Here is a 15,144-nt window from a genome sequence, read left to right as displayed (position 1 = left end):
AAAAATACATAGAGATCACAAGACTTTTTTTTGAATTTTTTTAATAAAAAATCGTAGCTTTTTATTAAAATTCGCTGAAAAAAAATAAAAAATCAATTTTTTTATAATTTTTTTTAAAAAATTTTTCAGCGAATTTCTTTAAAAAGCTGCGATTTTTACATAAAAAAATTCAAAAAAAAAAAAAAGTTTTGTGATCTCTAGGTATTTTTTTATGCATTTTTATGATTTTTAGGGTTTTTTTTGTTTTCCAAATAACCCTTCCCTATATATATATATATATATATATATATATATATATATATATATATATATATATATATATATATATATATATATATATATATATATATATTAGGGGTGTACATCAAACCGCATAAACCGCCCACACCGCACCAAACCGCACCGCATAATGCGGTTTAGATCTTTTGTGGTGCGGTTTGCGGTTTTTAGTTTCAAAACTACGGTTCAAACCGCACCGCACCATATATATATATATATATATATATATATATATATATATATATATATATATATATATATATGGAAAATGGAATATACATTACAGCCCCACCTAAGCTTAGGTACTAAACCTCTTGAAAATACATTGTTTTACTATATAAAGATTACGGTTAATGGATTCACGATTAATACTTCAAGATGTAAATTCAAAATCGACACAATAAGGATTAGAGTTTAGGGTTTAGGGTTTAGGGTTTAGGTTTATGTTTAGGGTTTAGGGTTTAGGGTTTAGTGTTTAGGGTTTAGGGTTTAGGGTTTAGGGTTAGGGTTTAGGGTTTAGTGTTTAGATTTAGTGTTTAGGGTTTAGATTTAGTGTTTAAGGTTTAAATTTAGGGTTTAGGTTTAGGTTTAGGGTTTAGTAATGTTCACTTGGATGAAGTAATAAACGATAATTAAGGAAAGAAAACGGAGATGATAGAACGGTAATGAAAGAAAGAAATGTTATGGAGAATGATATATTTACCAAGTTAAACCAAACTAGGTATATTTAGCATGTTAAAACGACATATTTTAGAGGTTTAGTACCTAAGCTTAGGTGAGGTTGTAATGTATATTCCCTATCCCCATATATATATATATATATATATATATATATATATATATATATATATATATATATATATAACAGTTCGATTTTATCAACAAACCTTTTGTAATAGTAAGATTATGCGAGTAACTAAACTGTAGTAGTTCATTAAACGTGGATTCTTCAACAAACCACAATTTACATTAGCTCTTGGTAAATTACATTAGTGTTTACAAAGAAATTACGTTATAACTTCACCTCATGAAAATATATATTAGTTGTAAGATATTGCAATATAATATGTTGAATAAGATGTATAAAGATTTGATAGTATTAAGCAATGACCATAAATATATGTTAATATATATTACAATATAGTATTTCTTTAATAAAATATAAAATTTTAATTTAGATCAAATGATTGAAAATAGATTCAAAGTTTAACAACTAATCAAACCGCACTGAAACCACAAAACCGCCCACAACAAACCGCACCGCAAACCGCAGTTTACACCTTTCGTGGTGCCCAAATTATTGATAAACAAAGCCCTAATCTAGTACTTGGGGAACGACTACGTGAGATATAACGGGAGATAAATTATAAATAATATTGACTTTATTTTTTACTCTTAAATATTTTGCTCATTTAATAGGATTAAATTAGATTTTATAGGTTAATGACCAAATTATTGATATGTTTATTTAATGAGTTTTTTCACAAAAAAAATAAAAATAAAAACTAAACGGGTTTAAATTTTGAAGCCAGAAACTATAAATAACGGAGTTAAATTAGGAAGAATATTAATTAGATAAATTAATATCTTGTATATAAATAGAATAATATGTTGTAATTGATAATATAATTATTGAATTTAAATATTCTATAATTATTAAAGATTGTATAATTGAATGTAATTGTATTTAAATTTTATTTGAAAAGATGATAACGATGGAAAAATACAATCAAGGATTCTAAATGGTTCATTTATGAATTAAAGTTTTAGAGATTTTTTAAGCAATTTTTTGTAAAGAGAAAAACCCTTAAAACAATGAAAACGGACAACGTATTGCTAGGGTATAAAACTCAGCACCTTTTTGTCTCTGTTCCAGCAGCCACCCTTTCATAGTTTCAGAGTTTCATCTACCAAGACTTTATACCAACACCTGCCCTCATTCTTCTTACTAAAATTCTCCATTCCCTCTTGATTTTCTCACTCAATCCAATCTCTCCTCTTTTTCATCGTAGCACAGACATGGATGTCCAAGATCAAAGCAAACACTCCATCCCATCAGGTTCTGTTATTTCCTTGCTTTTAACCCACTTTCTAACGTGGGTTTTCTCAAATTCTAATCCTCATTGTTGATTCAACACATTTATAACACTTATTTCTTGTGGGTTTTTGAAATCACAACTGGGGTTTGTTAATTTTGTTGATTTCTGTAATATGCAGGACATGAGAGTCATGGGGTTTATTTATGTCGTAGATGTGGGTGGCCTTTTCCGAACCCACATCCAAGCGCTAAACACAGGCGATCCCACAAGAAGATCTGTGGAACCATTGACGGTTACACTAATTTAATCCATTCAGAAGTGGTTTCAGATGATGAAAACCATCTTGATGACGATAAAGACAAAACCCCAAGTGAGATTTCATCTTTTATTACAAAACTTGTAATTTACGTTTCGTAGATTCTGTTTAATTTTTTTTTCCTTTTAAGGTCCCAAAATTCAGAAGAAGACGAGCATCGGCGGCGGCGGTGGTGCGATTGGGGGAAGTTTCAGTAGATCTGAAGATGAATCGTTTTTAGATGCTGTTACAGAATTCGCAGACACTACCAGTACAGGATCTGCAAACAAAACTCTGGATAGAGATTTGTTTTTTTCATTTAAAGATGCTGAACATGGTGGTAAGTATGTGTTTTCACTTTATAATTCGTATAAAATCAAAGATTCTTTTCGTAATCGATCAACTACCCCCATTCTCAATTATCGAGAGATTTATCTGCTTTTGTCAGAATCCCAGCCAGAAAATCTAAAAGTGATCCGTAAATTATATAAATTACAGTGAGAATTTTTTTAATTTACGATTATCTTTGTATATCAATAGATTTCAAGGTGGATTCATCTGAGGCAAAATCCGCGTTACTTGAAACTAATGGGAAATCTGCTGATGATTTGGTCAAAGATGGAGTTGTTGAACCAACCCTCAAACAAAGTGATATATCTCAAGAAGCTCAATCGATTGATGATGTGGGGGCAGGGGTAAAGTTGGAATCAGTAACTTCAGATGGAGTTAATGAAGAGATCAAGCATGAGAAGCTTGAATCTGAAAGTGAACCTGTTTCAGAAGTTGTCAAAGAAGCTGAAATTGTTCATGGTGCAGAGAATATCAATGAAGAAATCAAGCTTGAAAAGTTTGAAATGGAGCATGAACATGCCTCAGAAGCTGTGAAAGAACCTGAAACTGTTCAAAGTGTTTCGGTTTTGACCCAAAAGGAGGATCTTGGTGCATCCGAATGCTCAAAAGAACAAATCTTGGAAGTTGAGAAGGAACCAGATATGGTTTTGACTCAAATCAAGGAACAGATTCAAGAAGTTGTGAAAGAACCTGAATCAGTTTCGAGTGAAAAGGATGATCTTTGTGCACCCGAGTCAGAAAAAGAACTCAGCCATGAAGTTGTTGAAGAACCTGAATCAGTTTTGATTGAAAAGGAGGATCTTGGTGCACCCAAGTTGGAAAAAGACTTAAAAGAACAGATTCAGGAAGATTTCAATGAATCCATTGCAATTTTGACTGAAAACAAGAATCTTGTTGCACCAAAGTTGGAAAATTGCTCAACAGAAGAGATTGAGGAAGTTGTCAAGGAGCCTAAATCAGTTTTGATTGAAAAAGAGGATCTTGGTGCTCCTGAATCCGAAACACACTCAAACAAACACACCCATGAAGTTTTTGAAGAACCCGAATCAGTTTTGACTGAAAAAGATGATCTTGGAGCACCAATCTTGGAAAAAAGCTCAAAAGAAGACACCTTTGAAGTTGTCCAAGAACCTAACTCCACTTTGATCAAAAAGGAAGAACTTGAAACACCCAAGTTGGAAAATGGCTCAACAAAGCAGATTCAAGAAAGTGTCAAGGAGCCCGAATCAATTTTGACAGAAAAGCAGGATCTTGATGCACCCGAGTCTGAAAAATGCTCAAATGAACACACCCATGAAGTTGTTGAAGAGCCCAAAACAGTTTTGACTGAAAAAGATGATCTTGGAGCATCAATCTTGGAAAAAAACTCAAAAGAACACACCTTTGAAGCTATTGAAGAACCCAACTCAAGTTCGATTGAAAAAGAGGATCTTGGTGCACCCAATTTGGAAAAACACTCAAATGATCACACCCATGAAGTTTTGGAAGAACCCGATACAGTTTTGACTAAAAAAGTGGATCTTGAGGCACAAAACTTGGAAAAACTCCCAAAAGAAGCTACCAAAGAACCAAAAGTTGATGATTGTATTGTTAATGACAAGAATACTTCAGGTGTTGTTTCTGAACCTATCATAGGAAAACTAATAACTAATCAAGATTCTGGTGTTGATTTATCCATAGATTCAAGTAATAGTCTTGAAGCAAATTGGGGATCAGTTTCAGGTACATTTCTTGAATGTTGACTAGACCTCTTTATTTCCATTTCTGAATAATGAATCTAATTTTATTGTTTTACTTTTTCATAACATGTTAAAGTCCTCTCTACTGCTTCAATTGATGATAAGCCAAAACTCAACTCTGGGAAGCCAGATAACCATTCGGGCTCATCAGATGTCTTTGAGCCTCCATCTTTCATGACTCTAGTTCAACCTGAAGGCAAAGATCAGAAACCATGTTCATCTGAGGTTCAAGATGCTCAAAAAGCTGGTTGGATCCCAACAATAGCCAATGTCAGCAATGAATCAGAAGAGAGAAAGAAGAATGAGGAAGTTATTGCAAAAGTGACAAATTGGAGCACAGGGAAACACTCTGCACCTTTAAAGAATCTGTTAGGTGAAGCCAAATCTCCAAGTGTTAAAGAGTCAGTAACTGTGGTTCATAAAGATGAAGGTGCAACCGAGAAGGTAAACCAGGAGTTGTTGTCATCACCACCAAAGTTGATTGAAGATGGTAAGAAAGCAGGGAAGAAGGTCAAAGGTAGAGGTTTGTGGATGCCATTTGGTTGTTGTTCTTCGGTAAATGTTGTTAACTAAAGGATGATGATGATGATGATGGAAATGGAGTAGTGATGTTGGGCAGTTGGCTAGATCAGCCTTTTATCGGTCTTGTTTGTTGCTAAAACCATTGCTAGTTTTGTGGTTGTATATTTTATATAGTTGATAGATCAAGATTGTTTCGTTAAGTGATATAGAATGGCTGATTTGTATCATGATTATGTTGCATATTGAATGTTGAATATGGAAATGATTTGAAGATTAAAGATGTCAACCCTCTTAATGTGCTTTGGTTTTTGTTTGAGAAACTTGGTATCACTCATAAAAGAATGATCATTGCAATTATGGGGTCCACTCCACCATTGCGGTGAGAAACCTTACATGTATATGTTAGTGGGGAGAGCCCATGTGATAATCCTTACAATAGTGAAAAGAGGGGTATTTGTAGGACCCTAAAGGGGGCCATAAAACATAAAGCATGATGTCAAGTTTCCATCTCAGGAATGGAGTAGGAAGGGATATCATGAACCATGATGTAAAAGAAGGGGAGTAGAAAGCATGATGTAAGTTATCTATCTCATGAAAAGAGCCGAAAGGGGGTTACCATCAAGTCCCTACTCCATTGTGGCTGGTTAGAGATTACCCCATTGGACTGAAATAAATGAGTACCTTCATACACATGTGGATCATAGTTCAAATAGTGAAAACTTGTTTATTGATGGTCAAGAATTTTTGCAAAGTGTGATGGCTTATATATTAAAACAAAATCCTTCATTTAAAGTATCGTATCCTCCAACGAGGACTCACAAGCGCCAGAGTTTCTCATCTTCATCCTTTATGCTATGAACACAAACTTCATCCTTTATCCTTTATGCTATGAACACGAACTTCATACATCCAAACACAAACCTCGTAGATTTTCTCTTCTTCATGTTTCTACCTTTTACTCTCTTTAGCCTTGACACCTTGTAACGCCCAAACTTTTTAGACTTAATATTTGGAATACTATTAGCAAGTGTTGGACTTGTATGGCATTTTGAATGTATATGTGTTGAAGCACATAGTAGAATTGGTCTTGGTTGAAAGTACAATGTCTAAATGGAAAGTGTTGATGAATTTGGTGAATATAGTTATTTTATGCCTCTAATCACACTTATTAATGATGTTGTTAGATGAATTACACAACATATGTCCAATGGGCTTCGGCCAGGAGTAGCCATGAGAAGGGTTTGCAACATGTTTCAATGTCCTAGCATTTCACCTATGGTGAGCCTCTTCTCCCATATTCTCACAAATCGAGGAAGCTTTTGACAATAAAAAAGTTGGGGGGGGGGGGGGGGGGGGGGGGGGGGGTTCGAGCTATCAAGGTGATGTCCCACAATGGGTGGTCAGGCAACCCAATTGATATAAGGTTGACTATAAATATGATAATTATCATTAAATTGATGTTCTTACATCATGTTTTCGCTAGTCTAATAGAGTGGGTCGAATTATGATTAAGGGCATGGGAAAATTGATTCCATAGATTGTTGTACCATGTTTTGATATGGATACTTCTTTGTTTAGGGGACAAAGAAAATACTGGAAAAGAATCAATAGCAAACTCTTCAAGAACTCAAGGCGAGTAACAGGTTATCAGGGTCGTTCCAAATATATTTTAGGCTCATGGTGAAAGAGGAAAAAAGTACCTTAAAATACACATATTTCATTAACCTTTTTTATAATAACTCAATAACTTAAAGAAAATTGTTTATACTAGCTCCTAAATATAGTATTTTCGATTATAAAAATTCATATATTTAAAGAAAAATAATTGTTCTAGATTTTTTAGATGAAAAATTATTAATGATATCTTCAAGATCGATCTTTCTAACATATCATTAATAAAATCCATAAAAATTTTGAGCCATTTTAAAAATGGACTCTGGGACGGGCTGTAAAGAGGTTAGTTCACTTGAGGAATATGTGAGGACATATTTGAATATACTCATTGTTTGTTTGGATAAATTCATTGCATGTGTATTGAAAAATGTATTTATATGTCATGATGGTTTTATTGGTGATAATTGGTGTATATTGTGATGTATTGAATATACATGAGAACTTAATGTTACTCACTACTTTATAGCTTATGGAATCTTCTATATAACATGTGTATGTACAAGTGCTAATGACAAAATATAGCTTAGCTCTTTGATGGAACTTGAGACTTAATTAAACATATATTCCATATAATTTTATTGTTATAAGATGTACTTGGTTGTGCCATTTTATAGTTTTCCTTGTAATTGTGGCATGTATGATACACACTTGAATGTCCTTTTGTTAATATGAAAGTATGTTTATTGTATAAATGTTGTTTCGAACAGAAAATGTTTTTGTTGTACTTACAATATCAACTAATAATCAAAGCAAGTAAAATAACCACAAAGATGCAATAGCAATGCACGTTTTAATATTAACCCCACATAAGCCATGCAAGGGTTAATTTATTCAATTTTATACGGGGAACAACTACTATTATTACAATAATAACTCTTTTATATGTGAGCCTTAAAAACCTTGTTCCATCTTCATGCAACCATTTTGAACATCCTCTTTTCTTGGTCACCTGCTTTATTATAAGTGTCCTCTTGATTACATAAATTAAATAGAAACTTAATCTATTGAAATTGCATGAAATAAAGGAAAATGACATACCAAAACCTAAATTTACAACTAGGAAAGTATGTTTTATGGTATAATCCTCACAACAATAACTATAAGACTATATCCGATTACAACTCTTTAATTCATTAAAAACATATTTTATTTCTTATCCACATATACAATCAACCAAAATCAATTTCATTGTTTATCAACAATCTAAAACAACAAAAATACATTGTTATGGGTGTTTTAAATATTTATAAAAATATATCAATATTATATTCTATTACAAAAATTAAAAACCATGATATATTTTATAATTTATTAACATGTATATTATCTAATAAATGATTATTGAAATTAATATGAAAAAGCTTATCATTCTTATTGTGACATGTGTCCAGTTGGGGGTTGTGAACTAAGATCATCAAACGACCTTTTCTTTCTCTCGGTTGCAACGAAAAGGTTTCTTTTTAATTTATTTGTTTTCCACCTAATTAAGCAATGGATTGGCCTCTCAATCTATCAATAAATTTGTTCTACGAAATTCAATCCCTCTAGAATAGTTGTGGATTGTATGCAAATTAATGTCAAAAAGTGTTGCAAAAGGTTTCTTTAATACCAAAGGTGGACTACTCACTAGGTTTTGCCTTAGTCGGACCCATGCGCGGTATGCTAGTCCAACTTTGGTAAATTTGGCCCATCCTCAAGCATGCAATACTCACGTTTTATGCATTTATTCCTACAACTCTTATAAGGTGACATTCTTCTTGGGATCATTCCAATCTTAGCATTAACTACTTGTTCTGGTTGTGTGCTTTATATGTTCAAATGACATTTGTAGTAATGATAGTCTCTTATGTCACATGCACATTCTCGATCGATCGATCGATCGATATATATATATATATATATATATATATATATATATATATATATATATATATATATATATATATATATATATATATATATATATATATATATAGAGAGAGAGAGAGAGAGAGAGAAAGAGTTAGGTTCATATATAAACATTTGTTATTGTGTGAGTGTATAACCAATTCTGGACCAATCATCATCTAAAGATAAATTAGGAATATTCAATAATATTAATTTAATAACCTAATATTTTATTCATATATATATGACAATTATTCATATTACGCACCAGTTTCATCATTCCCATTTATTGCCTTCTACCTTAGTTCTTTAGATTTTTTTACTCAACCACTATTCATCGTCTTCTACCTTTGACTCTCCATGTTCTTGTTTTTTTTAATTCATATTAGAAAAAAAAAAAAAAAAACAGGTCACTCGTTATTTTAATTGCCCCCTCTTTATTCCCCACTACCTTTGATCTTAATGTTTTTTTTATCTAACCATTATGCATCGTCTTCTACCTCTAGCTCTACATGTTTTTACTTTTCTTTTATATAGACCTGTAACTTGAGAAATATAAAAGAGTTGGGTTGTTCTTGCTTTTTTTTTCTTGAACGTCTTTATTCTTAAAGAAAGTTATTTTTGTTCATTACATTTTGGCATATATCATGTGTAATGCATGGATGAAACAAACATTACCATTCTTTAAGCATATACCAAATTCATCCACAATTTATAAGAATACGTGGATAAAAACATTAACATAGTCAACTTATGATTTGAAAAAAAACAATATGACAAACATATACATTCTTTAAGAATAAATAGATTAAAAAATCATTCTTTAATTGATAAAAATGTGAATTCTATTTGTATATGTGGATTAAACTAACAATTATATTTTTTAAGAATATAAGATGTTCTTTCTCATTTTTTCCTCACTTTTACCAAACCATAAGTGTGATATCTACATAATGTGTAAACAATGTGAAGAAAGTTACTTTTAACCACAAACATTCTTAAAATAAACATGAACAAAAAAACATTTAGACATTCAACCTTCACAGTGAAAAAAGTACATAAATAGTCAAATTCTTTAAGAATATATGGTGTGTCTTCTCATTCATTCATAATTTTATCATAAAATTACTTTGACATATCTATAATTCTTAAAAAAATGAAAAAATTACTTACAACAAATTATCTATATATATTTTTGAAGAATATATCTTGTACAATCATTTTATCTTTTACAAAACTCGTTCTTAAAAAAAATATAAATAAATATAAATACATAAATAATTTAATAAATTATACAAACATTTTAACCCAAACAACGCATCATTATAAAGAAATATTACTTTTATCATTAAACAAAGTAATTTGATTGTGTATGTGAACTGATTGCTAACAAAAAATCACATAATTTTAAAAACAAAAAAAATCAAATTCTTCAGGAATTGGTTTATATTCTTCAAGATTACATAATAGTAAAAAAATATATATGAACTATGAAAACCTTAATCGATTAAATCAAAATTAATGACAACAACGGTCCAAATTCTTCAAATTTAGTCAACAAATACACGAATCACTCGAAAATAACGAAAACCTTAATGAATTACATTACTTATATGGTTCCATTCTTCAAGAATATATGAAAAAAAATGTGGTGGAGGATTCTTCTATTTGTACTGATTTCATGATTCTTGGTTGGTTAAACGTATCTTCACATGAGCAGATCATCACCACGCCTTCCTAAAAATTTGGAATGACAGATAGTGGATTTTGAAAAATAGAAGCGTATACAGATTAATTGGCGATTTATAATTTAAATTCTTACAAAATGAAATTATTTCTTTTATACACGATTTAATCAGTCGGTTGATTAAAGAATATTTGACATATTAATTAACTCATCCCCCATTCTTAGCCTTTAGAGTTTCTAATCCAACGGTCCATATTAAGTCATACACTCACACAATATTTAGGTTTCACATTTAATCCTAACCTTATATATATATATATATATATATATATATATATATATATATATATATATATATATATATATATATATATATATTAAAAGTGAAAGCAAAAAGAAACAGTAATTTTTTGGTTTTTAGGTTTTTGCCACAAATCTTTAGTGACTTAGACACATTTAGTCCTTGCAGTCAAAAGTTTTACATTTAGTTTTTACCACAAATCTTTAATGAATTTGACACTTTTCGTCATTGTACTCAAAACTTTTACATTTTGACATAAAAACACAAAAAACCTCCTTTGGAATTTTGCCACCATATTTTCCCTATTTGTGGTGATTTATAATTTCAGCACATCTTTTAAAGTCTGGTATTTTTCTCATATTATCCCAAAAGCGGCATAGCCGCAAGTTCTTTAATAGTTGATATTACGGGAGACAACGTTTATCAAGAAAGTTATATATTTGAGTCGAAGAAGCAATAGCAGAATTCGATATTGGCGAAAAAGGGAAAGCCCTTTGGCTACGATAGTTACAGGATCATCGGATAACTATTAAAGGCATAGAAAGGTGCTTGTTGAGTATAGTCGGCTTTCTTCGAATGCTTGAGCGCTTCTTTACCTCTCGATCTACTTACTCCAGCCCAGGGATGTAGGCCTTCAAACCGAACCGCGGGAAGACCATTAGTAAGAACAATAATTTTAAAGCTCATGTTTTAGAACGAGAAGATATTCTTACTCAGTCGCCAATATTCAATATGTATCTTGGAAAGATATATGATGTGCCATTTCATGCAAATGGAGTAGCATTTAAATGTGGGTGCTATCTTACTAATAGGATATATCCTAAGTTATCTGTCTTAGTCAAATCCTTCACATGTCCAAACGGCAAAAATATAATAAAATTTAAGACAATCCAAGAAGCAACTAAGAAGGATGTGGAACAAACATTTTGTGTCCTTAAAATGCATTGGCTGATACTTATCACGCCCTTCGTGTTGATTTGATGAAACATATTGGCATTGCTAACGTACACGGTACATCCGTGGTTGAGGATTGGCACAATGATTTGTTCGAGGATACAAATGAATATTCAGATTTGTTCAAATGAGATTCGAGTGACGATTTGGAAAAAAAATTTGACGTGATGTAGTATTTTAACTCTTGTTATATTTTAGTTTCGTTTTTTATATTATTATGCAATTTGTATTTTCAAATAATGAAATATTTCTATTTTCATCAATTTTGTGTTTCAGTATATTTTTTTATTAATATGTTTAATTTATTAAATATAGTATTTTAATTTAACTTACAAAAATTTTTAAAAAAATTGAAATGAGACAATTTATAGGTTTTGAAGAATACAAAGAAAATTAAGATGGTATTTAGATGGTAGAGAGACCTAGTAAAAGGTGGAAGGTAGACCCTCTAGTTAGAGTAGTTGTTTTGAGTTTTAATAGCGACTTTAATGCAAAGAACTAAGCATCTTACACATAAAAACTTGGCATGCATTTATCTGGTTAAATAGATTTAGATTATCAAGTTAACCAACTGTTTGAAGTTTTAACACTAAGAATAAAAAAAATTCAAAAATCAGCGTAAAACATAATAATCATTATCCAGTTCTAGAAATTAAATAAGAAACTTTGTTGGTTAATTATGTACGACGAATAATAGTTGAAAAGTCCGTTGAAATTAAAGGGATACAAGTTAAAAGTTTAACCTTTAATTATAATTCTAAACTACTCCTAATTTCACTAATTTCACATATATACTTAAAACAATCTAATATAATTTTAAGAGTATGGGTCATTTGTAGGCCCATCATTTTTTTATTTTTAATTAATAAAAAGTGAAAAGGATTATTAAAAAAAACTCAAAAAAGAAATTAAAAGTACAAAAAGGTCAATTCAAGTGTTTCATGGACCAAAACCACTAATTTTTTTTAATTTTAGAACCAAAACCATAGAAAAGTTTTTATTTTGTACCTTCCATGTAAGTCGAAGACTTTTTGAATCCTATCCAAAGTTTTTTGCAAACCACAAAGACTACATTTGCAGTTTTGTCTTAATATAATTCTAAGAGTAAATTATAGTTTTGGTCCCTGTGGTTTAGTCAAATTTGCATATTTAGTCCAAACTTTAAAAATTATGTGTTAAATTGCACCAATAGGAATTTAGCAAAATTAAATAATTATTTAATTAAATAAATATTGTGTGCTAGATTGCACCAATAGGAATTTAGCAAAATTAAATAATTATTTAATTAAATAAATATATATATATTAAATGATTTCCATAATTGTATGTATATTAAATGATATCCATAATTATAATTCTTCTTTTATGAAAACTAATTAAATTCGTCATTAATGTTAGCAATAACATTCTTTCAGACTGAATTCGCATCTAGGTTTTTATGTATGGGTTCGTTTTTTGTTTCATTACTAAATCACTTAAAATACAATAAAGTTGCATAGAGTATGAAGAACAATAGTGTATTATACTAGAATACACTCTCATTCTACTAGATTACACTCTCATTCTTCTAGATACGAATTCATTCTGAAAGAATATTATTGTTGACATTAATGACAAATTTAATTAGTTTTCATAAAAAGGAATTATAAGTATGAATATCATTTAATATACATATAATTTTTACTAAATTCTTATTGGTGCATTCTAACACATAATAGACGTGAGAAAAATTTAAACCTACTTATATATATATATATATATATATATATATATATATATATATATATATAATTGTTTAATTTTTTCTTTTTATATTTTGGCGCTTATATTTTATTTTATTTATTTATATTTTTTATGATTTATATATATATATATATATATATATATATTTAAATTTTATTCGAATATACATTTTTAATGTTTTTTATATTTTGTTCGTATATATTTTTTTGATGTTCTATTTGAATAATTTTTCTAGTTTTTTTTTTTTTGATATTTTGTTCAAATATATCTTTTAATGTTTTTTTGATCTTTTGTTTTTTCTATATATTTGTAAAGCTTTTTAGAAATATTTTTGTATAAAGAATATAAAAATGTTAGTTAATTGAGAATAATTAACACATATTGGATATATAATTATTTATTTTAATAGGGTTATTGTATAGGCTAACCGAAATTCAAAACGAATGTCAATGGATTCAACTTCAATTTTTATAGTTTTAGATTTTTTTTTCATTTCGTTCCAAATGGAAAATGATAATCAGAATTCATATAACTCAAACACATGTTTCAATGTTTTCATGTTCATTGTTTTTATTTTTATAATTTTTTTTTGCTTTCGAGTTATATGGTTTTCCAATTAGCCTTTATATAACTTGAAACCCTTTTCGAATTTCAATTACTCTATCTATAAATCTAATTAAAAATATAAATTTATACATAATCTAAATTAATAATATTCACATTTAACGAACTTTTTTTTTACATTTTTTACAAAAAGTATAAACAAAAAAAAACGTCAAAAAAAATTAAAATGTATTCAAAAAGTACGCAAAAAAAAACTAAAAAAATTAATCAAAAAAGCATCATAAAAATATAAATGAAAAAAATGTAAAAAACATTTTTTGGTGTGTTGTTTGAATATATTGTTTAATGTTTTTTACATTTTTTCGTTTATATTTTTATGATATTTTTTAAATATATATATTTTTTAGTTTTTTGGCGTGTTATTTGAATACATTTTAATTTTTTGACGTTTTGTTTGTTTATACATTTTGTAAAAAATATAAAAAAAAAGTTCGTTGAATGTGAATATTGTGAACTTAGATTAGGAATAAAATGATATTTTTAATAAGATTAATAGATAGGTTAACTGAAATACGAAAAGAGGTTTCAAGTTATATAAAGGCTAATTGGAAAACCATATAACTCAAAAACGAACAAAATTTCTAAAAAAAAGTGAACTCGAAAACATTGACACATGTCTTTGAGTTATATGAATTTTGATTAGTAATTTTCATTAGAAATGAAATGTGCAAAAAAATTATAAAACTAAAAAAATTGGATTCGAAGTCATTGACAGTTGTTTTGAATTTCGGTTAGCCTATACAATAACCCTATTAAAATAAATAATTATATCTAATGTGTTAACTAAATTCTCATTTAACTAACATTTTTATATTTTTTATACACAAAATTTTATAAAAAGATTTAAAAATATATAAAAAACAAAAGATAAAAAAATACATTAAAATATATATTCGAATAAAATAACAAAAAAAAACTAGAAAATTTATCCAAATAAAAAGTAAAAAAAATATAAACGAACAAAATATAAAAAACATTAAATATATATTCAAATAAAATTTTAAAAAATATATAAATCATAAAAAATATAAATAAATAAAATAAAATGT

At 28.9% G+C, this 15,144-nt stretch overlaps 1 protein-coding gene across 1 annotated transcript; it reads left to right on the top strand.

Moving 5' to 3' along the window:
• Nucleotides 1-2,106: 2,106 nt before the first annotated feature.
• LOC111883955 (uncharacterized) lies at nt 2,107-5,505 on the top strand. Its single transcript, XM_023880312.3, has 5 exons — nt 2,107-2,338; nt 2,497-2,688; nt 2,765-2,953; nt 3,154-4,686; nt 4,780-5,505. Exons 1-5 carry the CDS (start codon nt 2,299-2,301, stop codon nt 5,274-5,276), a joined length of 2,451 nt encoding a protein of 816 aa, XP_023736080.1. The 5' UTR covers nt 2,107-2,298; the 3' UTR covers nt 5,277-5,505.
• The last annotated feature ends 9,639 nt before the right edge of the window (nt 5,506-15,144 follow it).

Source organism: Lactuca sativa, chromosome 6 (genome assembly GCF_002870075.4).
Source record: "Lactuca sativa cultivar Salinas chromosome 6, Lsat_Salinas_v11, whole genome shotgun sequence".
Lineage (NCBI taxonomy): Eukaryota > Viridiplantae > Streptophyta > Magnoliopsida > Asterales > Asteraceae > Lactuca > Lactuca sativa.
The sequence above is the reverse complement of the archived record's forward strand: the minus strand, read 5'-3'. Positions and strand labels throughout refer to the sequence as shown.